Consider the following 25877-nt stretch of genomic DNA (forward strand, 5'->3'; position numbering starts at 1 on the left):
ATTGCCTTTCTTTGGGATTGGAATGAAAACTGGTCTTTTCCAGTCCTTATGGCCACTGCTGAGTTTTCCAAATTTGCTGGCATGTTGAGTGCAGCACTTTCACAGCATCATCTTTTAATATTTGAAATAGCTCAGCTGGAATTCCATCACCTTCACTAGCTTTGTTCATAGTGATGCTTTCTAAGGCCCACTTGACTTCATATTCCAGGATGTCTGGCTCTAGGTGAGTGATCACACCATCGTGATTATCTGGGTCATGAAGATCTTTTTTGTACAGTTCTTCTGTGTATTCTTGCCACCTCTTCTTAATATCTTCTGCTTCTGTTAGGTCCATACCATCTCTGTCATTTATTGAGCCTCTCTTTGCATGAAATGTTCCCTTGGTATCTCTCATTTTCTTGAAGAGATCTCTAGTCTTTCCCATTCTATTGTTTTCCTCTATTTCTTTGCACTGATCACTGAGGGAGGCTTTCTTATCTCTCCTTGCTATTCTTTGGAACTCTGCATTCAAACAGGTATATCTTTCCTTTTCTCCTTTGCTTTTTGCTTCTCTTCTTTTCATAGCTATTTGTAAGGCCTCCTCAGACAACCATTTTGCTCTTTTGCATTTCTTTTTCTTGGGAATGGTCTTGATCCCTGTCTCCTGTACAATGTTACAAACCTCTGTCCATAGTTTATCAGGCACTCTGTCTATCAGATCTAGACCCTTAAATCTATTTCTCACTTCCACTGTATAATCGTAAGGGATTTGATTTAGGTCATAACTGAATGGTCTAGTAGTTTCCCCTACTTGCTTCAATTTAAGTCTGAATTTGACAATAAGGAGTTCATGATCTGAGCCACAGTCAGCTCCTGCTTTTGTTTTTGCCGATTGTAGAGAGCTTCTCCATCTTTGGCTGCAAAGAATATAATCAATGTGATTTCAGTGTTCACCATCAGGTGATGTCCATGTGTAGAGTCTTCTATTTGTGTTTTTGGAAGAGAGTGTTTGCTATGACCAGTGCGTTCTCTTGGCAAAACTCTATTAGCCTTCACCCTGCTGTACTCATTCTGTACTCCAAGGCCAAATTTGCCTGTTACTCCAGGTGTTTCTTGACTTCCTACTTTGGCATTCCAGTCCCCTATAATGAAAAGAACATCTTTTTTGTGTGTTAGTTCTAAAAGGTCTTGTAGATCTTCATAGAACCATTCAACTTCAGCTTCTTCAGCATTACTGGTGGGGGCATAGACTTGGATTACCGTGATATTGAATGGTTTGCCTTAGAAATGAACAGAGATCATTCTGTCATGTTTGAGATTGAATCCAAGTACTGCATTTTGGACTCTTGTTGACTACGATGGCTACTCCATTTCTTCTAAGGGATTCTTGCCCACAGTAGTAAATATAATGGTTATCGGAGTCAAATTCACCGATTCCAGTCCATTTTAGTTCGCTAATTCCTAAAATGTCGAGGTTTACACTTGCCATCTCCAGTTTGACCACTTCCAATTTGCCTTGATTCATGGACCTAACATTCTAGGTTCCTATGCAATCTTGCTCTTTACAGCATTGGAGCTTGCTTCCTTCACCAGTCACATCCACAACTGGGTGTTGTTTTTGCTTTGGCCCCGTCCCTTCATTCTTTCTGGAGTTATTTCTCCACTGATCTCCAGTAGCATATTGGGCACCTACTGACCTGGGGCATTCATCTTTCAGTGTCCTATCTTTTTGCCTTTTCACACTGTTCAGGGGGTTCTCAAGGCAAGAATACGGAGGTGGTTTGCCATTCCCTTCTCCAGCAGACCACATCCTATCAGACCTCTCCACCATGACCGGTCCATCCTGGGCGGCCCTACATGGCAGGGCTCAAAGTTTCACTGAGTTAGACAAGGCTGTGGTCCATGTGATTAGAGTGGTTCGTTTTCTGTGATTGTGGTTTCAGTCTGTCTGCCCTCCAATGCCCTCTCTCAGTGCCCACCGTCTTACTGGGGTTTCTCTGACCTTGGATGTGGGGTATCTCCTCTCAGCCGCTCGCCACTCCAGCGCCACGCAGCCACCACTCGTACGTAGGTACGATGGAATCAGGAAAAACAAGAATATGTATTGGAGGAAATAATTTTGTTTCTTCAGTACAAATCTGGAGAGGGAGGCCAATGACGAGGATAAATGGACAAGCATATCATGTGACATTCAAGGGAGTTAACATCCTTTTGCAAGTGACAAGCTATCAAAGAAACTTATTATAACAAGGAAGCAAACGATTAACTACGTTAGAGAGTTCAGCACAAAAGGTAGATTGGAGTGGGCCCAGCAGTGTTTGCCTATCAGAACCTTGTTTCTATATGATTTTCCCTTTTAAAATAAGTCCAAACTGTGTAATTTGAAACTTTCAAAATATTCTGAAATTTGAATTTTTCAAGAATCATCATCTACTTTCCTTCCACACACATTTCGTCCTAATAGGCCCCATGTGTGTGCTCAGTCACATACAACTTTGTGACCCCATAACTGTAGCCTGCCAGGCTCCTCTGTCCGTGGAATCTTCCAGGGAAGGATACTGGAGTGGGTTGCCATTTACTACTCCAGGGGATCTTCCCAACCCAGGGGTCAAACCCGTCTTTTACATTTCCTGCATTGGCAGACTCTTTACCACTGCGCCATCAGGGAAGCCTCTAATAGGCCCTATGGCAGTACAAAACAATAATTCCATTAACTCAGTCAAACTATCTCAGTAAATAATCATGCTACAGCCTGCTACTGTCCAAACGAAAAATTCTTCTACTTTTTTAAAAGATATTTAAAACTTTATTTTTTTCAGAAAACCGAAGTTAATTGATTCAACAACAGTTTGAGCATGCAGCAAATCATTTAACATCTAATGTTTAATCTTCTTATCATGATGTATACAGTTTATTTTCATTCCTATAAAGTTTCCACAAGAAGATTGTAGTGAAAAGTATTTCGTTACAGGTACTTCAAATAGCACTACAGTACATCTTTGACAAAATTTTTACAGTATTCCAACTTTCAATATGAAACAGCTTAAAAAGGCGTGGTTCAAAAAAAAATGTATAGTAGTATCACTTGGGCAAACAAAATCTAATAATCATACAAACACAACACTGTTAGGATTCTCTGTTAGGGCTGGGAAAGGAATATATAAATCATTAAGTTCAAATAAAATTACATAAATAGCTTAGGAAATCCCCAAATAGATATATTCAAGAAAAAACCTTGAACTTTTATTCTTGGAAAACATGAACTAGTTGTCCTTTGCTTTTATGTAACAGAAATGTTCTTGTGTAAAGCAAATTCTATAAACCAGCATCTTACTTGCACTTGAGGAACATATCTCAAGAAAAAAGAAATTACTCTTTAAAACATGACTCTCCTGTATGTTTGTAAATTGTTGGGATTTTATCTGTACTGTTATGTTTAACCTCTGTGAACTAAACCCAAGTTTGAAAGTTTCTCAAAATTCACTTGTAAAAAGCAGCAGACCAACTTTTCCTCCCCAGCCCACAAAGACAGTTCTTACAGTGGGATGTAAAATTGTTCACTTATCCATTTTAATAGAGGGCTTGTCACCAAGTACATCTGAGTATGCTAGGATAAATACCCACTTGTTCTTTTCACCTTAGAAAAATTATGGCTATTTTCTCTTATTTCTAGGAGATGTCATTCTTAAGGATTTTTAGGTTAGCTTCATGGAAATAGACGAGGAAACAATGGAAACAGTGACAAGACTTTATTTTCTTGGGCTCCAAAATCACTGCAGATGGTGACTGCAGCCATGAAATTAAAAGACGCTTGCTCCTTGGAAGAAAAGCTATGACCAACCTAGACAGTATATTAAAAAGCAGAGACATTACTTTGCCAACAAAAGTCCATCTAGTCAGAGCTACAGTTTTTCCAGTAGTCATGTATGGATGTGAGAGTTGGGACTATAAAGAAAGCTGAGAGCCGAAGAATTGATGCTTTTGAACTGTGGTGTTGGAGAAGACTCTTGTGAATCCCTTGGACTGCAAGAGATCAAACCAATCCATCCTAAAGAAAATCAGTCCTGAATATTCTTTGGAAGGACTGATGCTGAAGATGAAACTCCAATATTTTGGCCACCTGATGCAAAGAACTGACTCACTGGAAAAGACCCTGATGCTGGGAGAAATTGAAGGCGGGAGGAGAAGGGGACGACAGAGCATGACATGGTTGGATGGCATCACCGACTCAATGGACATGAGTTTGAGCAAGCTCCGGGTGCTGGTGATGGACAGGGAAGCCTGGCGTGCTGCAGTCCATGGGGTCGCAGAGTCAGACATGACTGCGCGACTGAACTGACTGAAGGATTTTTATTTAAAATGGCAAATATGGAGGACAATGTGTGATTATAACTCTTTTACAGTTTGATTAAATATTTCCCAAATCATGACAGAGCTGTTTAGAATGACACTCTCAGTTTCATAAGGATCTTATTTCTGTACAAGATTACTTTACCAATTAAAATAACAATTCACTAATGATCAAAATAACATTGTTTAGCATTAGAATCTTGCAAAAAAACAGGAATAAAAACTAGGTCTAGTCACTGCCATTTGATAAAATTTAATAGATTTATTTAAGTCATAGAATCACTCAATTAAAGAGGTATTAAAAGAAAGTTTTACTAAAGTAAATGTAAAAGTCTTGTGGAGATGGAATCTAGAAGTGAGCCTTAAGTCTACTGTTATCAATTATGAAAAAGTATGTAGATGAATTACATTCACTCCTCTGAAAAGATGACTCTGCATTCACATCAACAAAAAGATTATGGCACTTGAACACTATTTTTAATGAGTAAACATGGTAAATGTACAGAAGTACATACTAGGCTCTTTCTTCCTTTTAAATTTTGGAGGGAAAGACAATAGCAGGCTGGGCAAAAAAAACCAATCACCTGTAGAACAGAAGGTGAAGTTACCAGAGTCCTAAGAATAAATAGCTTGGAAAAGACCAATGAAAATAATGTTATTATTTTCTCATACACCTTCACTTTTATTGGCTTTATATTTTTTAGTTTGTAAGAAAAAAATTTCCAATAGAATTTGAACCATAGACCTAAAGGCTATGAAATAAATGAAACCTAGTCGTGCTATCTGCTGCAGCCGAAAACCAATTTTTGCCTGTCTTTTGAGTATATATAAAAGGAGATCATATGTCTTAAAGAATAATTCCTTCAAAAATGAGGCTGAATTATCTGTACCATGCCATGGATTTGTAACATTTTCAATACAGCCAAAGTACATGTTAAAATAAATGCTTGCTTTATGACATCAAGTCACATTCTTCCTTCTAAAAATTAATTCGGCTGCTCCTAAAACACTGTATTAAATGTCTATGTGTCTTACCTTTTAGTATGCAGGACAAACAACTGCTTATGAAATAATTCAATCTAATGCAGGCCTTTTGATAAAAATACATTTTAAATGATACAGGCTAAAGAACAGGGTCACCACAGATACCACAAATGTATCAGTGGTTCTGTCAGTTTCATAACTGAATTTAGGATACCCATTTTCTCTTCTGGTCATTCCTTAAAGTGAGTAAGTTGATGTCTCTTCCAGTGAGGAGCCTGTCTGAATGTTTTGCCACAAACTGAGCATTCAAATGGTTTCTGCCCTGCATGAATTAGATAGTGTCTTTCTAGTTTAGATGGGGATCTAAAACTTTTAGAACAAACACTGCATTGGTAAAGAAGGCCATCATTTCTCTCGGCACGCCCTGAATAACTACAGTAATGACTATGATGGCTCTGCTCCGATTCCAGCAGTGTGCTAGCGAGACAGGGCTCTCTGTTTCTACAGGGGGCATCAAGAAGGAAATCCTCTGGTTCTGCCTTAACTTTGATTTCTGACGTTTGATCTGACTCTGAGACCTTGTATTTTTGAAAACCAAGAGTCTGACATTGTTGGGAAGCACTGTAGCTAACATTATCACCCTGGTGAATGAAAAGTTTGTTAAAATTTTCCAATTCTACTTGGCAAAGAGATTTTCTATAGGAAAGCTTATCAATATGAGTTAATTTATGTCTTTTCAAGTGAGCGGACTGTCTAAAAGATTTCCCACAAACATTACAGCCGAAAGGCCTCTGTCCAGTATGAATTAAATAATGTCTTTGTAGTTTAGATACAGAAGGAAACACTTTCTCACATTTGTCACAAGGACACACCTTATGTCCAGCATGTATGTTTCCACTTGGAACTGAAAAGCCACACTGGAGCACTTGACAGTTTTCAAAGAATTCCTCACCTGATGAACCACAGATAGATATGTCTTTTTTATGCACAGTATTATCCATAGTTAACATGTTTTCTGGTGTAAGGATACCTTTTACATTTTTCCCCACATTTTGGCTCTGGCAGTGCTTTTGCCAAGAAAATGGCAAAGTCAATGTTTTCTTTTTATTGCCAACTGTCTTATATGTTCCATGCTTGCCAAGAGAACTCAGACATGTTCTCTGGGTTTGTTCAGGGCCCTGCTCACCAGAAATAAGATCACAATTTTTCATGAAAGTGTTTTTAAAAATTTTTTTATCAGATCGCAAATTATCTAATTTCTTACCCCCAGCACGTTTAAGCTTAGCCAAGATTTTTTTAACAATGGTTTTATAGTTGTAGCTTCTTTTGAGCTTGCTTGGAATTTTGCCACTTCTGGCAGGAAAACACTTGTGTCCATTGAGAATCTGCTCTGATTCAAAACATTCTTCACACTCTGGACATTGAAAAGGGACAATATAAACAGAGTGGACATCAAGTTGATTATTCTCTGCAGATTCACCTATATCACCATTTTCAAAGCCATCCTGCTTTGCATTTAATTTATTAGGCAGGGAGCATGATTCTGAACTCTTCACCTTTAATGAAAGAGTCTGAAAAGTCTTATTCCTGGTATGGATTTGTTTATGCTTCAGAAGTTTGCTTTGAATCTTAAATCCTTTTTGACAAAAACAACACTGAAAAGGTCTTTCTTCTGAATGTGTGAGTTGGTGGATTTTTAAGTGAGTTGACTGTCGAAAAGACTTACTGCACAGGACACATTTAAAAGGCCTCTGACCAGTATGAATTAGAGCATGCCTATCAAGTTTTGATTGTGATGGAAACATCTTGCCACAGATTGTACACGCATGAATATCCTTTTTTCTCTTTGAAGGGCTGTATGTAGGATCAGATTTGGAGCATGGGTGTAATGCCCATCTCTCCTCTGGGGTAAAAGTATGATACATTCCATATACTGGCTTTTCTTGCTTCGCCTCCAATAATCTTCTGACCTGTTTAACATCATTCTGGTACGTTTCATCGTGAAGCTGCTGGTGCTTCACAAATGTCTTCAGATTCTTAAAGTGGCGTTGACAAATACTACATTTAAAAGGCAGATTATGAGTTAGCTGGTGTCTTTCCAGGTGAACTAGTTGCCTAAAGGTTTTATGACACACATCACATTCAAATGGCTTCTGGCCAGTATGAATGAGATAATGCCTAGCTAATTTTGATGGTGTTTCAAAATGCTTGAAGCAAATATTGCAAATATATGGCCTGTTTCTAGGTAGCTTGTTGGCTGCTACACACTGCTGAATCTTCAGCATTTTAAAATTGTTTTCAGCCATCATATTCTTCAGTGATATACTCTGATGAGCTCCATAGTGTCCTTAAACTCCACAGATGTCTAAAAATTAAAAATAAAAATGTATTAATTTAAAAACTACTTATTCATGTGAAAAGAAATAATTTAAAATGTCCTTTGACTAAAGCTATTAAAGGAAATAGGGAACCTGAACTTTTCCTGTGTTTAACAGTAAGTTAATAACCATTTTAGATACTTTAGAATCATTAAACTAATTTCACACAGAGAAATAAGCAGTCTTCAAAAGAAATACTTAAAAATGTATATAATTTTAAGCTGTATTTCTAATTAGTTGAGATAATACATTCAAGAGACTGAGTTGGATTTCTTAATATTAAAGAGACCTTTTAATTCCAATTTTCTTAGTTCACTATTAAGTAGATTTGCCATTTTCAAAAATTGGACTAGAAAGGTAAAAACTGTAAGAAACATAATAATAAAAACAAGACAAGACATGTCTGCATTCAATTATAGCACTCCTTGGATATGATCTGAGAATGGAATGTTTCAGTTATCAAAATTCTTAGCCACATTGTTAGTAATATTTACTCTAAATTACTTCTTTGGACCAACAAAGATAACACAGACAACTGGAAGAAAATGTTCCAGGAAACCTGAATTTTAGTCCTGGATTTGCTACCATATGATCTTGGTGGCAAGAAGGAAATATATAGACTTCTCAGCTCTAAGTCAGGGAAAGTGCCTCCTGGCCTGCCTACCACATCAAGGTGTTGTGAGAATCAATGGAGATGATGTATCTGAAGGCGCTGGAAAACTAAAGCAGTATATAAATGTAAGGTATTATTTAGCTCAACACTAATCAAACTTAAAAACTTAATCTATTTAATATTTTTAGAGTTTCTCACTAAGAGATAAACACACTAAATGTATAGGTCTTTTTATTTCTCCTTTCCACTTTGTTCTAGAAGTCCTAAAAGACAAGTATAGAGGCAATAAGGTTGACACAGTGGCTACTTATATATTTATCTATGGCTCAGTAATTGCAAGTTGAGTACAGTTCACTTTCAGGCAATATAATTAAAAGGTCATTTTGGTCTTAAGAGTTATTAGAAAGATAAAAACACTTTCCCTAATATGCCTCTATGGGACACATGCAAAAGCTCATGAGGAACTTTCACAACCATTTTATACCATATATTCTATCTGAAAAGCCAATTTTCCTCTCATCCTTCTACTAATCCCTTTTCTTTAAATAAGGAAGCCAGAGATTAAAAAAATGTGTTCCAGCTCTCTCATCTTAAAAGTGTATCTTCTAGTTGAGATAAGAGAGTTGATAAAAAAAAAAAAGAGAGAGAAAGTTGATAAACCTACCAGAGACTCACTGATTTTTTGTCAGCTGACTTAGTGAATATCTGAGCTTCCCTGGTGGCTCAGACAGTAAAGAATTGCATGTAATGCAGGAGACTTGGGTTTGATCCCTGGGTTGGGAAGATCCTCTGGAGAAGGGAATAGCACCCCACTCCAGTATTTTTGCCTGGAGAATTCCATGGACAGAGGAGCTTGGTGGGCTACAGTCCATGGGGTCACAAAGGGTCCGATGCGACCAAGCAACTTTCACTTTCACTTTTAGTGACAATCCAGCATATGTGCTGTGTGCTATTATCTGTTTTTGTGTTTAAGATGTCTAGAAAACACCTTAAACACAAAATCTCAAACACACCCACTGTAGTGCTCTTCAGCAATCTGATTTAAAGATAGGAAAAAAATCATTTATTGAGCAAATTATCTTCTACTAGTTCTACTAGTTGTTTTATCTGGAGAAGGCAATGGCACCCCACTCCAGTACTCTTGCCTGGAAAATCCCATGGATGGAGGAGCCTGGTAGGCTACAGTCCCTGGGGTCGCTAAGAGTTGGACACGACTGAGCGACTTAGCAGCAGCAGCACTTGTTTTATCATAGTGTCCTTCAATCTCCAAGTCACTATCCATTAATGGATTGTGAAATAAATTTAATGGGTCATGATCTGCATTTTTGTTTAATAAAATAGATTAGAAAATATCAGATTGCATAACATATGGTAAGGACAGTGTTTTGTGAAACTTCTATAGGAAGACATAAACTTTGCGAAACCTGTTCTCTTGCATATTTCTTCACACAGGAGATAGAGGAACCCACAACAAATAAATCACTTTATCCAAAAGTGGCCAAGTAATCCATTAGGTAAGACTGGGGCCCATAGGACAAGACAGGAATTTCTAAGGATTACTAATTTTCTTCAATTGACCCAAATAACCCCAAAATATTATCAAAAAATTTAACTAGAGGTCAAAGGTAATCTGGCACACAAAATAGTCTGACCGCAAGCCTATTAATTTATAAAATACACCTATAACCCAGATATCCATGTCAGCAATAATCAGCTGTTGATACTATTAGTATGCATTTTCACAACACTGAGTTAGAGAAATTACAGGTGAACAGCCTCCAAATCCCTGAAGTGCTAACACAGCAGCAGTTGTGAAGATTACAATTAGGTGAACTGCCCCAAATTTGGCAATTTATTTAATTCCTGTCAGGTAATCAGGTATTGAGGTGTCAATTAGGACAATGAGCCAAACTGGAAGTAATTATCGAATCTTTATTCACTTACGCAACAGTGCAAGCAAGAGGCTAAAAAAGTACTGGTCACCCAGTGGTCAATTCAACAGAACAACACTAGGTTAGGGTTAGGTAGATACAGTGCACACAGTCATATCCCAGGGGAGGAGGCTGAAAAAAAAGGCTACTGGCTTTTTATGCACCTGTGAGCCAGGGGAGGAGGAAGGAAGGGCTGTAAGTAGAAAGATCCTGAGTCAAAATGGAGGAAAGTACCTCAGTCAAGGGTGCCCCTTCCACGTTCCCTCCCTCTGCAATAAGGAGGAATTGGTGGAGGCAGTTGGGAAGTACCTGGGCCTCAGAATGGAGGTACCTGAAACAGGAATGCAGAAGAATATGAGCATGGCTAGTGGGAGGGAACTGGTGAGTCCTCGACTGCAACTCCCTCCACAAAACTGCAGTGCACTGGCCATGCACAAGTCTAGTGTTGTGAGAGGCCTGATGAGGCCGGCCAGGCAAAGCCATGCAATTGTCTACCACTGGGCCTGAAAGATCACAGGTAGTATTTTGGCCTGAAGCCAGGTTCCTCCACTCCTATTGTGTATTTCTTCTTTCCTTTAATAGTTTCTTTGGAACACTGGCAAAAAATGCCACGCCAGAACTACACACATGACAACCATTTCTGATTATAACAGGAATTGACTACCTATAGTTACTGTGCCAAAAAGAGACCATGGATTATCATCTAACACCAGCGCTAAGACTGGATACTATTGTCACTTTCGTCCACACCATGTGGGAAAGCACTGACTGGAAGCTCTATATTGTTAGAATCATTGGTGGCAAGCAGTGATCTCATCTGCTATTTATAAGTGACAGCTCAGGGATCCCCAAGCTCCAAGTGCCTGCCCACACTTATGCATATGCACGTTAATTTGACAGACCTCCAAATCCCACTTCAACTGGATCTTGTGTTCTGAAATGATTTTTTTTTTTTGGTCGATAATATTTTAAAAAACCAAGTGTAATTTTTCCTACACTCAAGTAAAAATAAAAAAACAGCAAATCTCTATGGTTCAACCCCAAGATTATCCTGACAACAGCAAAATACTCTCCTTACAGTTGGAAGACTGAAAAAAACTGATTTCAAAAAATTCCAACGAAACTTGAAGGCTGAAAGCCTACTGACTTTCCAGTCTCAAACAACACCATTAAAAGGAAGTGAGGACATCATAAAAATCATTGGACAAGAAACACAAGAACTGAGAAAAACTTAGAGAACTTTCAGTTAGGGAATAATCTTTGGCGACATTTATCACAGCCTTTCCCTCTTTGCAGCTTCTGCTCTACTTCCCTTGGCCCACTCTCTTGCCCTTGAACCATCACCTCTTCCTCCTAGGGGGGTTGCACAGGACACAGGGCCCTCACAACTGGCCCTTGCCTTAATCGTCCACAACCAGTAAGTACCTAGGAGTCGAACGAGAGTCCAGAGACTGCAAAACCCCACAGCAGGAAAGGCAAGGCAAGGGTGAAAACTGCTTTGGCCAAGGTGGGGCGGGGGGGAGGGAATGCCACACGTGATACGATTCACTGCAGGGGAAAGTATGCTTTTTGCATTTTCCTTTCAGAGATTCCTGCTCCCCAAGAGACGAAGTCAGGAGTTGGGGAACCGAGAAAATCAAATGAGCTGAGTTCCTAGCTCCCCCGTTCTGGGTCCCCGGGCACCTTGGAGGGACTGAGGCAGGCCCGACCTTTCCCGTGGGTCGCTCCACCTCACACCTGAATTCCTGAAATCTTCCTCACGCACCTGCAGCTGGCACGGGCCCGGGAGCCGCGCATCTCGGGGCCAAGAGCCGCGAAGGCAGCGTGCGCACGTCCTTCGGGCCGGCGCGGCGATAGGCTGAGTGCGCAAGCGCGGGACGCTGGAGAGCCTCCGGACGCGGTCCGACTGGAAACAGGCTCCCCACCAGCCCAGGGCCGCAGTCGCTTGGGCTTGCCTGAAGTTTCAGCGTGAAATACGGCTCCAGCGATGTTTCCAGCCCCGCACGGCTCTCCCGGCACTGCAGTTGTGGGGGGAAGAGAACAGAGTTAAGAAGGGTATATTTTCCGTTTCAGTTCAATCCTTGACTAGGAAAACCACATAGCCCTGACCGGTGGGCTCAAGGCTCAACTGGAAGCTGGTGAGCCCGTGTTCAAAGCTCCTTTTTCTAGTCCTCTCTAATGAGAGAGAAAAGGGCCGGTGATAAAACGCCATGTGTCAGAACTTTCTGTGCCATCACTGTCCTGGGTACTCTGCATGTAGTCAGACTATAACGCAGGGGTCAGGGACCTGGGCTTCACTCTTGGCTCTGCTAACATCCTGCTAGTAGCGGACTCTTAGCTTCTTTGAGCATTCCTTCAGTGTATTTCGGGTCGTCTGCAATGCACGACGGAGAAGGCAATGGCACCCCACTGCAGTACTCTTGCATGGAGAATCCCAGGGACGGGGGAGCCTGGTGGGCTGCCGTCTATGGGGTCGCACAGAGTTGGACACGACTTAAGCGACTTAGCAGCAGCAGCAGCAGCAGCAGCAGCCCTTTTAATTAACTACCGCTTCCTAAATTTTAGATATCCCAACATTATGTAGACACAAATAAGGACTTCGTGTTGTAGTGTAGTTGCAAACTAGGGTGGCACATTATTACTAACTAAGATGTTTGAGTATCTATTTTAAGATTTTAAGTACAAAAGACATCAGAGGAGAATTTGTTGTGACTTTTGCAGGTGCTGATTGTAACTGTCTCAGCTTAAGAGGCGAGGAAATGAGAACAAGTAACAAGCACATGTTTCACCTGTGAGTATTTTTTTACATTACTTTTCAAGAGCTATTGCAAACACAAATTGTTATTTCTGATGTTGGTATATGCGTCTCTATTTAAAGAGGAAGACGTTGGGCCAATGAAAAGTCTCTATTTTTGATGTAAACATGGGGAAATGGATAATAGGCAAAAGCTTTCGCTTCTCAGGAAGCAACCTTGGAAGGGTCACATTTGGGAAGCCCTTAATTTCCAACACAAGCAGAGAGGAAGAGCTTTATGTGTCCTGAGTGCTGATCCCAGTGTGGGGATGTGGATTGTCCAGACTTGCTTGCTTCTGCAACTTCTCTTGGAAGCTCAGCTGAGTCAAATTAAGGAAACAATTGCATCCATCACCAGTGGTATAAGTCTTTAGGAGAGATGTAAAGCTCCTGAGAGACTATTACCTGAGGTTGAGGGCCAATGAAAGGTGCATTACCTGCAAAAATAGACAGGCCTTTGCACCAAGAACCTGAGAAATATGGAGTGTGGAACACAAGTGAATGGGCTGTTCTCCAAGGTCACATACCTTGTCTTATCACCTCCCCCATTTATCATGAGAGCTAGTTTAGGAAACTTCCATATAAAAAAGGGAGAAATTACTGTGAGCAAGAGTCATCCAGAAGAGTTCATTGAATAGGCGAGATTTGAACAGAAACACAATGTGTACAATATGAATAATAGAAAATGTGGGACAAGATAGAACATTGTAGGGAGAAATTTTAGTAGTGACAAGAAACAACAAAGGAATGGCTCGGCATACTTTTGAGTTAGTATCTTACCTCCGTAGCTTACTAGTGTGTATCCTTAAAAGTGACTTAACCATTCTAAACCTTATTTTCCTCATCTTTAAAGTAAGGATATAATCATTTGTTCATTTATTCAATGAATATCATGTACCAAACACAAAGGACTCACTTCTAAATATTTATAAATGAAACTTAGGCCCTTGACTTCAATGTAGTTTTCAGCTCAACATATATAAAGAAGTACAATATGTTAAGAGAGGATATGTTCAGGGAAGGAATGGGAAGCAGGATTTGTGTTTCTTTAATAATCAGTGATGTTGAGCATCTTTTCCTGTGATTGTTATCCATCTGTCTTTCTTCAAAAAAATGTCTGTTCAGATCTTCTGCCCATTTTATGATTGGGTTGTAGTGTGGTTTTTTTTTTATATTGAGTAGTATGAGCTGTTTATATATTTTGAATATTAACCTCTTGTCGGTCACATTATTTGCAAATATTTTTCCCATTGAGTTTTAATGCTTGTTAAAGCCTCCTCCTGCTCCCAAGTGACTGGCCTAGCAGAGAGCTTGCATTTGTTGCTTTCACCCACCTGGTAACTTGCCTCTCTCCTCTTCCTCCTCCTCCTGTTGCGTGACCAATAAAACCATCTTGCCACCTGCAGCTAATCCACCAAAATCTGTATCCCTCAGGTATGTTACTACTCCCAAACAGTTATCAAAGAATTTTTTGATTATTGAAGTATAGCTGATTTACAATATTTTATTAGTTTCCAGTGTGTATCATAATAATTCGATAAGATTATACTCCATACAAAGTTATTATAAAATATTGACTATATTTCCAGTGTTGTATATTGCATCCTTGTAACTTACTAATTTTATACCTAGTAGTTTGTACCTCTTATCCCCTTCATCTTTCCACCCCTCCCACCTCTGGTAATGACTAATTTGTTCTCTGTTTCTGTCAGTCTGTCTCCGTTATGTTACGATTGTTCATTTGTTTTATTTTTTAGATTCTACATATCACTGAAGAGATACAGTTTTATTCTCTCTCTGTATGAAATAGTTCACTAGGTATTGTTCCCTCCAGGTCCATCCATGTTGTCACAATGACAAAATTTCATTCTTTTACGGCTGAGTAATATTCCATTGTACGCATATACCACGTCTTCTTTATTCATTCCTCTCTTGGTGGATACTTGTGTCGCTTCCATATCTTGGCTTTCGTAAACAATGGTGCAGTGAACATTGGGTGCATATGTCCTTTTGAACTGGTGTTTTTCAAAGAGTTTTTCTAATAAAGACAACTCTCCCTTTTTAAGACTTTTGGTGACTATAGTCTCTTTCTCATTTTGTAGTTCCTCAAGAAAAATATTTGCAGTCTCTTTATGTTTTGCTACATGATTTCTGAGGGAAGGGTGGCTGATGCTGGGGTTGGGGAGTGGTCAGTTGGGGTCAGAAGGTATTTTACGGTATGGCGGTATTTTACTTAAATACAGTATTAAATATGGTATTTAAATATAGTATTAAATACATTAATAAATTTAGTATTTACTTAAATACAGTAGTATTACAGTACATCGTACAACAGTATTTTACTTAAAGTAATTGAACAACCTCCAACTCATAGGCTAGTTTTCAATCTCCTAAATTGTGCTGGAAGTTTTTTTTCCTCTAAAGCTCCATTGCTGATAATGCCTATTGGATTTCTGGGTCTAGTTAGGTAGCATCATTCCACTCCACGCTCTGTAGTTTAAATTCAGTAGCACAGGATTTCTAGAGTTACCATAAAGCAGGCAGGATTTTCAGTGTAGGACTTTGACCACATTTGTTCACCCTTAAGTCAGGGCTGACCATTGGAGGAGTCTCATAACTATGGAGACCCCTCCAACTATTTTAATACCAGGATGGAGGCTAACGGAAGGCAGGGGTGTGGTATCTACCAAGACTTTCTGTTTATGGGGTTAGGAGAGCTTGACACTGAGTCCTTTTTCTTATCTCTGGATCTTAATTTCTGGAGGACAGTTCCAACAAGTGTGCATGCTAAGTTGCTCAGTCGTGTACGACTCTTTGTGACACTATGGATAATAGCCTGCCAGGCTCCTCTGTTCACAGGGATTCTCCAGGCAAGAATACTGGAGTGAGTTGCCGTGCCCTCCTCCTCTCACAAACACATTCCACCAAAAAGTGCCCACGTTCACAAGAACTGGAACATATGGAGGTATTTCTCTTCTTAGTCTCCACCGCCAAGGGGTGCTGTGGATATTAAAGCTGTCTTCAGTGGCTGCTAGATAATAATAATAAATAGTCATTCAGTCGTGTCCAACTCTTCATAACCCCATGGACCATAGCCCGCCAGGTTCCTCTGTCCATGGAAATCTCCAGGCAAGAATACTGGAGTGGGTTGCTATTCCCTTCTCCAGGGGATCTTCCCAACCCAGGGATCAAACCTGGGTCTCCTGCATCGCAGGCAGATTCTTTACTGTCTGAGCCACCAGGGAAGCAGCAGGGAAGTGGCTGCTCGAGTCCAGGGGCAAATATGTGAGATATTACTGATCTCTTGTTTAGGATCTGGCTTCCCAACTAGATAAAAATTCAGTAGTCATGGTTCAGATTTAAGGCCCAGGGATTTTTTCTACTGTGTTCTCTAACCCAAAGTGAGGAAGTCACTTATCCCATAGTCAGGGGGCTTTGGAAGTTAGAAACCTGAACTTGAGGGGCTGATGTGTGCCTATATGGCCCTTATTTCTAACCCTGAACATTCTTTCTCTTCTTCCCCTTGGATAACTTCTTTAAGAGCAAAAGGTGGGAAGCGTAGCTCACATTTTCACAGGAAGTTCTGAGCTTCTCCTGTAATGTTTTGCTTTAAAATCCCCCGATAGCAACTTTCTCCAACAAGCCTGAGTGTTCCAAACTGCTTTCCAACAGCAACATGGATGCTTTGTGGCAAGAGCCGCTTAAGTTTTAACACAACTGCAAAGTTCATTTCTCCTTTCAGCTCTTAAATTGTCAAAAGTCCAACTTACAACTCCAGACAGTTTACCACATTGTCACATATTGTCAGGGGGCTTCCCAGAGGGTCAGGGGTAAAGAATCCCTCTGCCAAGCAGGAGACGCAGATTCCGTCCCTGGGTGGGGAAGGTCCCCTGGAGAAGGAAATGGCAACCCACTCCGGTATTCTTGACTGGGAAATCCTATGGAAGAGGATCCTCGTGGGCTACCATCCATGGGGTCACAAAGAGTCAGACACAACTGAATGACTAAACAACAAAAGTATTGTTAAGCACTCAGCTACCCAGTGTACTCCAAGGGATGCACTGGAAGCTTTGCAATCATAAATTTCTAATTCTGGATTCTGAAAACTTTCAGTTAATTATTGTCCATATCCCAACTGTCAGTCCTCTAATAGTTCAGGGAATGTAAAAATCCTCCTTTCTGCGTAACCTGAAAATGTCTATATTTCTTGTGGCATGTAGCATTTAGTTGGGGTCCTACTAGTCAGGCCCAGGTTCTGATCGCCAAAGGATCCTGTCTCAGAAGAAGCAGGCATAGTAGGAACCTTTCATTAGCCTTGTGATGAGGTGCATTGTGTTCCCTGAAAAGATATGTTCAAGTCCTAACCCTGACAACCTGTGAACGGGACTTTGTTTGGAAATAGGGTCTTTCCAGATTGTAATGAATTATTTTGATGTGAAATTATCTTTGGTTTAAGATAAACCCTAAATCCAGTGATGATTGGCCTTTTAAGAAAAGGAAAGGGCACAGAGAGACACACAGACACACAGAAGAAGGCCATGAGAAGATGAAGACAAAGACCTCCATGTATTTGAGGAGCAGGTAGAAGGCTAGTGGCTCAGGAATGGTGTTCAAGAAGGAAGTAGGGCAAGATGAAATGAGCTCGGAGAATGGTAGGCGTCAGATGTTATGCAGCCTTGTAAACTATGGTCAAGAGTTTGGTTTTTATTCTAGATGCAGGAGAAAGCATTTGGAAGGCTTTAAGAAGAAAAAATTGTATGATTTGAATTTTAAAGTGATATTTTTTGCTGCTATGTTAGAGTCAAGTGAAGGGTTTTGGAGAATGTTTACGATGTCAGTTTAGCTAATCCAGAGTTAAAGAAAGTGAAAGTGTTCGTCTCTCAGTCGTGTCTGACTCTTTGCTACCTCATGGACTGTAGCCCACCAGGCTCATCTGTCTATGGAATTCTCCAGGCAATAATACTGGAGTGGGTTGCCATTCCCTTCTCCAGGGGATCTTCCCCACCCAGGGATCAAACCTGGGTCTCCTGCATTCCAGGCAGATTCTTTGCCATATGAGCCACCAGGATAAGATGTTTCCCAGAATTCCTCTCCCTGAGAGACTCTTGAGTTGGTGAGCCTCACAAGGAGCATTTTGTATGCTCTTTGGAAGACAGAAAGGAAGCAGTAGCCTATTGCTTTTACACTTGAAAGGTCAGAGCAGGGCACAAGGCCCCCCTGCAATGCACCCACTTTGCTATAATCTGCTGGCTCATCTTACTGGCCTGGGACATTGTCTGGACCATAAGTCTGGTCTACACTTCCTTACCTTCCATGCAGCTAAGTATAGCCATGTGATGATATTCCATTTAATGGGGCTATCAGGGACATTTTGTCTGTAATTTGCTGGGCAAGGACCTTAAAGGAATGGGGCATGCCATTCCTCCTCCCTTCCTCATTCTGACTGTCTAGAATTTATATGCATTGACAATCTCAGTAGTAGGCAGCAGAGAAGGATCCTGGTCCTTTGACATCATCAAGCCATGCCAGTTCTGGACTTCCTACTTCTTATCTTTTACAAGAGAGCTAAAAACTATTTTATTTGATATAAGATTATTATCCACCACTATTTTCTATTTCTATCACATGTAGCCAATGTTAATCCTAAATAAAGCAGCGTCCATATAATTAACTCCTTTTCTTTCAAGGACATCTAAATGAATTCCTGCTTGGTGCAAACAATAGTCTAATTAGAACAACTTTTTTTTCTTAGTCAAACCTGTGTATATTGTCTATACACACACACACATTAAAAAAACAATCCCTCTACCAACCCATATTTTGCTTTGCCTTTAAAGTTCTAAAAGAATTATAGATACTTTACTAGAATCTATTATTAAAAGCACCCCTACTTTCTCTAGGGAAGCAACAATTGATCCACATTTTCTTGGCACTAGCTCACATTTCCTAAACCCTTGTTTAAAATTAATCCAAATCATTAAACAACACAGGGAAAAAATTCTGTTAAAATTACACAATAAAAGCTGCCTGAGAGACTGAAAAAATTAAGCTTACATGTAATCTCAGATAAGGTGACCAAATTTCCAAAATTGGCTAAGACAGTCCTAACTCCCAGATTGCCTGCTGCTCTGGTTTCTGTCTCAGCACACGTCATGTGGTCTAGCCAGATGTCATCCAACTTTAGGACAGGAATTCCTGGGCTCTGTTCAGGAGAGCAAATCACTGAAAATGGGGGTCAGTTCAGTTCAGTTGCTCAGTCATGTCTGACTCTTTGTGACCCCATGGACTACAGCATGCCAGGCTTCCCTGTCCATCACCAACCCCCAGAACTTGCTCAAACTCATGTCCATCGAGTCAGTGATGCCATCCAACCATCGGATCCTCTGTTGTCCCCTTCTCCTCCTGCCTTCAATCTTTTCCAGCATCAGGGTCTTTTCCAATGAATCAGTTCTTGGCATCAGGTGGCCAAAGTGTTGAAGCTTCAGCATCGGTCCTTCCAGTGAATATTCAGGACTAATTTCCTTTGGGATTGACTGGTTTGATCTCCTTGCAGTCCAAGGGACTCTGAAAATGGGGGTAACAACCTGAAAGTATAAATTGCAAAAAGCTAAAGTGTGGTTACAATTTTAGTTAACATTTTTTGATTGTTTGACAAAGTTTGGAAGCATTTGTCAGTGAATATTGTTTAGTTTGGTGTCTTTCACACTGTGCATTGTATGACGTGTTTCTAGGGTGTGATCAATATTCTTAAAAAGTGATGTTCACTACAATAGGCTAGAAAATGTCAGAGTACATTGCACATGCTAAGGGCGAGTATTTTCCAAAAATTTGTTTGTGTTTTGTCCATGAGTCTTTGGCACAAGAGGGTGAATAATGGAAATTTAAAATGAGTAAATTTTAATTGTTTATGACTACACTCCCCGAGTGTTTCTAGAATCATGCAATAATATTAAGAAATATTAAGTCTTTCATTCATCATGTGTTTAATGTATGTAACAGTAACAGTACTTGTAAGTCCGTAACCTCCTTCAGTGGGGTTTTCCCTTCAAGCGCCAACTCAAATAAATTTTCCAAGGCTATTCTAAGGACTTTACAAGTGTCCAGGACTATTGGATGAGGTGTTGTCTGCAGGGGATTGGTCAATGGCTAGTTCACTCTTGAAGTTCACTGGAAGTTCACATGGTGTATAAAGACTAAATTGAAATTAGCCAATTGGACAAGGAGAAAAGGGCATTTCAGGTAGAAGTAGCAGTATATATTAAACAGAAGAAACAGTAAAATGGATGGGTTTACAATATCTTATATTATTAAGTCCAGAAAGTTTTAAAAGCTGAAAGCTTTTTCTTAATCCATTAGGCAGGAGAATTTGCCTCAATCTGAATGCATCGGTGTGTAGCATTTGTCAGGGATCCATCAGGAAACAGATGGTATTCTCAGATTGGGATCATTGAAAGAGGGTTTAATAAAGAGACTCCCTCAAAGGTGTGGGTGGAGTGCTGGTACAAGAGATGGGAATGTGATAGTGGGATAGCAGAGCTGTGATGATGCCAAGACACATATGCTAGGAGACCAGAGGAGAGAGTGGTTCTTGGAGGCCAGAAAGAAGGAGTCATGGGAAGAAGACTGCCTCAAGAGCAGCTGCCTCCAGGGGACTGTGCTTCAGGAGAAGGAAGCACCCCAGGTTTCCAGATAACCTGCAGGGCTCTCCATTGATTGTTATCTTACTAGAATCCGGGGGCAATGGCCTGAAGCCCAGATAGGTTAGTTTTCTAGGCACAGAGCAGGTGGAAAGATCTGGAGCAGCCAAGGGAAGTGACTCAGTGGCAAAGCCAGACCCAACCGATTGAGGCCACTTGTGATCTTAATATACTTAATGTGAATATTCTAGGTTTGCTGCAGAAATATTCATGTGTTTGAAATGAGTTGATGCCTTAGACAATCTGGGGTGTTATGTAACACACACACACACACACACACACACACACACACACACACACAGAGGCATGGGATTACCTGTTGAAAATATAAAAAATATGAATTCTGAAACACTTGTGGTCTCCGGGGTTTCTGTTAAGTGAATACTTATAAACAGTAAACTGGAGCCATTTCCATATGACTAGAAGATTTTGTATGTTGGGAGTTAGGAGGCAGGAGAAGAGACTGGAAAAGTGGCCTGGAGCCATGACAGGAAGAGGCTTTTATGCCAAGCCAAGAGTATGGACTTGGTTGTAAATGGTGGGGATCTATAATAAAGACCTTTAAAGGGGATGACAAGGTTATGCATGTTCTACAAAGATCTCTCTGGCTATCATTCACAAACTGGATTGGGCTTGCTCTCCTGGGCAGCAGAGCGTGGGATAGCCTGGGTTTGGCATTTCTCTGGTATCTCAGAGTAGAGAAGGAGCAGGGGAGGGAGGCAAAGGGTGGTGAAAGGCTGGCTCTTGTGACTCCCACAACTGCACAGATGACACTTGAACAGAACATGGAAGAATCAGAGAAACACCTGCAGGGGACGAGAAGAGGAGACTGTAACAATTTCAAATGTCATGCTCAGCACTGCTTAGTAAGCTGCCTAGCAGTCCATCCTAAAGGAAATCAGTCCTGAATATTCATTGCATGGACTGATGCTGAAGCTGAAGCTCCAATACTTTGGCCACCTGATGTAAAGAACTGACTTATTGGAAAAGACCCTGATGCTGGGAAAGATTAAAGGAAGGAGGAGAAGGGGACAACCGAGGATGAGATGGTTGGATGGCATCACTGACTCAGTAGACATCATTTTGAGCAAGCTCCGGGAGTTGGTGATGGACAGGGAAGCCTGGCGTGCTGCAGTCCATGGGTTGCAAAGAGTCGGACACAACTGAGTGACTGAACTGAACTGAACTGAACTGAACTGAACAAGACTTTTTGCCAGCACAGCAGATGTAGTTCATTGCTCATCAACCAAGAAAGATACCGTTCCCTTGCTTTTTTACATCATAGGTTCTTTTTCAAGAAGAATGAATAGGGACTCATAGGTGTTAAGTGGCAGTAATTACCCAGTGAGTCTGTGATAGAATCTGGACTGGTCTTCTAATAACTCTGTGCCATGTTGTTTTTATTATACCACAGCACCATCCAGTCAGTCTGAGATATGGTGATGGTTCACATAAATGTGTGCTTGAAGTTCAGAAAAAAATATGTAGAAATAAAAGACTAGTGCATTGTTGTTATTTAGTCACTCAGTCATGTCCAACTCTGTGACCCTGTGGACTGCGGCACCTCAGGCTTCCCAGTCCTTCACCATCTCTTGGAGATGGTGCCTTAATTATCGACTTACCAGTCTTTGGAAGGTACAATTTTTTCCTCTTTTAGTTTTAATGAAAATAAAAACTAAAAATCCATAACATTAAGCAAAATAAAAGTCTAGTAAAGCTTGCACAGTAATTTATGCATAATTATGGAAGAACTGGTACATAAAGTGATTATATGATGTATCTCATGAGTTACTTTGTCAGACTTATTACACAGCCTATTTATAATTTGATGATTTCTAGTCTTTCTCCAGTTGTTTAATTGTTTCCATATGCTTGCTTGTGCTTTAATTCATGTGTATTTTGTGAATCTTACCAACTGCAAGCAAGTGGAAGTCTATACAATAAAAATGTCTCTTTTTCACCACCACCCATTCCCCCTTCAGCACTTTCTCTGGAGGTAACCTCTCTTAAAAGGTGTGTGTACACTTTTTCAGGTTTGTATCCAAGGCTGCCTATATGTTGTAGACATACAAAAACAAATGTTATTTCTTGTGTTGTTTTCCCACAGAATGGCATAATACAATGAGAGTGTTCTTAACTTGCCTATTTCACTTGATATGTTACATGTATCTTCATGTAAATATTAATGATTGCTTTGTGCTCTATTACAGAAATGTTTTTTTATTTAACCATTCTGTAACTGATGGTAAACAGGCTCTTTTAAGTTTTTATTATGACAAATAATCCTTCAGATTAGCATCCTTGTACTGCTTCTTAGTTGTACTTGAAAGACTTTGTTCTCTAAGGTCCTTGGCCAAAGTGTATATTTTATAGGAACTAATAACATATGTTTTCTTTTTTAAAATTTATTTTAATTGGAGAATAATTACTTTACAATATTTTCATGGTTTTGTCGTACATCAGTATGAATCGGCCATTGGTAAACATGTGTCCCCTCCATCCTGAACCCTCCCCCCACCTCCCTCCCCACCCTGTCCCTCCAGGTTGTCACAGAGCACTGGCTTTGGGTACCCGGCATCATACATCAAACTCACACTGGTTATCTATTTTACCTATGGTAATGTATGTGTCTCAGTGCTTTTCTCTCAAATCGTCCCACCCTCTCTTTTTCCCACTGAATCCAAAAGTCTGTTCTTTACATTTGTGTCTCCTTTGCTTCCCTGCATGTAGGATTGTTGGTACCATCTTTCTGGATTCCTTATATATGTGTTAATATATTATATTTGTCTTTCTCTTTCTGACTTACTTCACTCTGTATAATAGGCTCTAGGTTCATCCACCTCATTAGAACTGACTCAAATGCATTCCTTTTTATAGATGAGTAATATTCCACCGTGTATATATATCACAACTTCCTTATCAATTCATCTGCCCAGGGACATCTAGGTTGCTTCCAGGTCATAGCTATTGTAAATAGTGCTGTAATGAATATTGAGGTACATGTGTCTTTTTCAATTCTGGTTTCCTCGGGGTATATGCCCCATAGTGGGATTGCTGGGTCCTATGGTAGTTTTATTCCTAGTTTTTAAAGGAATCTCCATACTGTTCTCCGTAGTGATTGTTTCAGTTTGCATTCCCACCAACAGTGTAAGAGGGTTCTCTTTTCTCCATACCCTCTCAAGCATTTATTGTAGACATTTTGATGATGGCATTCTGACTGGAGTGAGGTGATATCTCATTGTGATTTTGATTTGTATTTCTCTAATAATGAGTGATATTGAGCATTTTTCCATGTGTTTTTTCACCATCTGTGTGTCTTCTTTGCTGCTCCTGCTAAGTCGCTTCAGTCGTGTCCGACTCTGTGCAACCCCATAGACGGCAGCCCACCAGGCTCCTTCGTCTCTGGGATTCTCCAGGCAAGAATATTGGAGTGGGTTGCCATTTCCTTCACCAGTGCATGAAAGTGAAAAGTGAAAGTGAAGTTGCTCAGTCATGTCTGACTCTTCGCGACCCCGTGGGCTGCAGCCTACTAGGCTTCTCCGTCCATGGGGTTTCCCAGGCAAGAGTACTGGAGTGGGGTGCCATTGCCTTCTCCGATGTCTTCTTTGGGGCTTACCTAGTAATGCAGTTGGTTAAGAATCTGCCTGCAATGCAGGAGAGCCCTGTTTGATTCCTGGGTTGGGAAGATCCACTGGAGAAGGGATAGGCTACCCACTCCAGTATTCTTGGGCTTCCCTTGTGGCTCAGCTGGTAAAGAATCCTCCTGCAATGCTTTGGAGAAATGTCTGTTTAGATCTTCTGCCTGCTGTTTGATTGGGTTGTTCATTTTTCTGGTTTTGAGCTGTATGAGCTGCATGTATATTATGAAGATTAATTCTTTGTCAGTTGTTTCATTTGCTATTATTTTCTCCCATTCTGAGGACTGTCTTTTCACCTTGCTTATAGTTTCCTTCATTGTGCAAAAGCTTTTGATTTAATTAGGTCCCGTTTGTTTGTATTTGTTATCTCCATTACTCTGGGAGGTGGGTCATAGAGGACCTTGCTATGATTTATGACAGACAGTGTTCTGCTTACTACTTTCCTCTAAGAGTTTTATAGTTTCTGGTTACATTTAGGCCTTTAACTCATTTTGAGTTTATTTTTGTGTATGGTGTTAGACAGTGTTCTAATTTCGTTTTTTACGCATAGTTGACCAGTTTTCCAAGTACCACTTGTTGAAGAGACTTTTTCTCCATTGTGTATTTTTGCCTCCTTTGTCAAAGATAAGGTGTCTACCTGTGTGTGGATTTATCTCTGGTCTTTCTGCTTTGTTCCATTGATCTGTATTTCTGTTTTTGTGCCAGTACCATACTGTCTTGATGACTGTAGCTTTGAAGTATTGTCTGAAGTTGGGAAGGTTGATTTCTCCAGTTCCATTCTTCTTTCTCAAGATTACTTTGGCTATTTGGGGTCTTTTGCATTTCCATACAAATTGTAAAATTATTTGTTCTAGTTCTGTGAAAAATACTATTGGTAGTTTGATAGAATTGCATTGAATCTATAGATTGCTTTATATAGTATAGTTATTTTCACTATATTGTTTCTTCCAATCCAAGAACATGGGGTTTTTCTCTATCTATTTGTGTCATATTTGATTTCTTTCATTAGTGTTTTATAGTTTTTTTATATACAGGTCATTTGCCTCTTTAGGTAAATTTATTCCTAAGTGTTTTATTCTTTTTGTTGCGATGGTGAATGGGATTGTTTCCTTAATTCCTCTTTTTGATTTTTCATTTTTAGTGTATAGGGATGCAAGAGATTTCTGTGTATTAATTTATATTCTGTGACTTTATTATATTCATTGATTAGCTTTGGTAATTTTCTGGTGGCATCCTTAGGGTTTTCTATGTAAAGAATCATACCATCTGTTTTCTTAAACCTTCTCTTAGAAATCATTCATATTAACCCATAAATACAGCAACAAAAAATCATTTTATTGAATTTTAGGCAAATGATAAAAGTGACTAAGTGTTTAGGTCCAGTTCAGTTTAGTTCAGTTGCTCAGTTGTGTCCTACTGTTTGCGACCCCATGGACTGCAGCATGCCAGGCCTCCCTGTCCATCACCAACTCCTGGAGTTTACCCTAACTCATGCCCATAGAGTCGGTGATGC

At 40.1% G+C, this 25877-nt stretch overlaps 1 protein-coding gene and 1 long non-coding RNA gene across 6 annotated transcripts in view; one reads left to right on the forward strand and one right to left on the reverse strand.

Annotated features, from left to right (window-relative positions):
- Positions 1-3713: 3713 nt before the first annotated feature.
- ZNF770 (zinc finger protein 770) lies at positions 3714-12478 on the reverse strand. 3 transcript variants are annotated; one of them, XM_081507095.1, is made up of 4 exons: positions 12345-12478; positions 12001-12253; positions 10470-10566; positions 3714-7678 (listed from the first exon to the last, which is right to left on the reverse strand). In XM_081507095.1, exons 1-4 carry the CDS (start codon positions 12445-12447, stop codon positions 7628-7630), a joined length of 504 nt encoding a protein of 167 aa, XP_081363221.1. In that variant the 5' UTR covers positions 12448-12478; the 3' UTR covers positions 3714-7627. The 3 variants fall into 3 exon arrangements, with proteins under 3 accessions (XP_081363221.1, XP_081363219.1, XP_081363220.1); XM_081507093.1 differs by lacking the exons at positions 10470-10566; positions 12345-12478 and having other exon boundaries at positions 12001-12090; XM_081507094.1 differs by lacking the exons at positions 12001-12253; positions 12345-12478 and having other exon boundaries at positions 10470-10547.
- The window catches only part of LOC145512749 (uncharacterized), a 135103-nt gene continuing 121398 nt past the window's right edge, over positions 12173-25877 (forward strand). For all 3 annotated transcript variants that reach the window (XR_014058759.1, XR_014058760.1, XR_014058758.1), the window contains exons 1-2: positions 12173-12290; positions 12957-13026. This is a non-coding gene — a long non-coding RNA (uncharacterized LOC145512749). The remainder of the gene's footprint in view (positions 12291-12956; positions 13027-25877) is intronic.

The sequence above is a fragment of the Giraffa tippelskirchi genome, chromosome 7 (genome assembly GCF_054371585.1).
Source record: "Giraffa tippelskirchi isolate mGirTip1 chromosome 7, T2T-mGirTip1v1.2.pri, whole genome shotgun sequence".
NCBI lineage: Eukaryota > Metazoa > Chordata > Mammalia > Artiodactyla > Giraffidae > Giraffa > Giraffa tippelskirchi.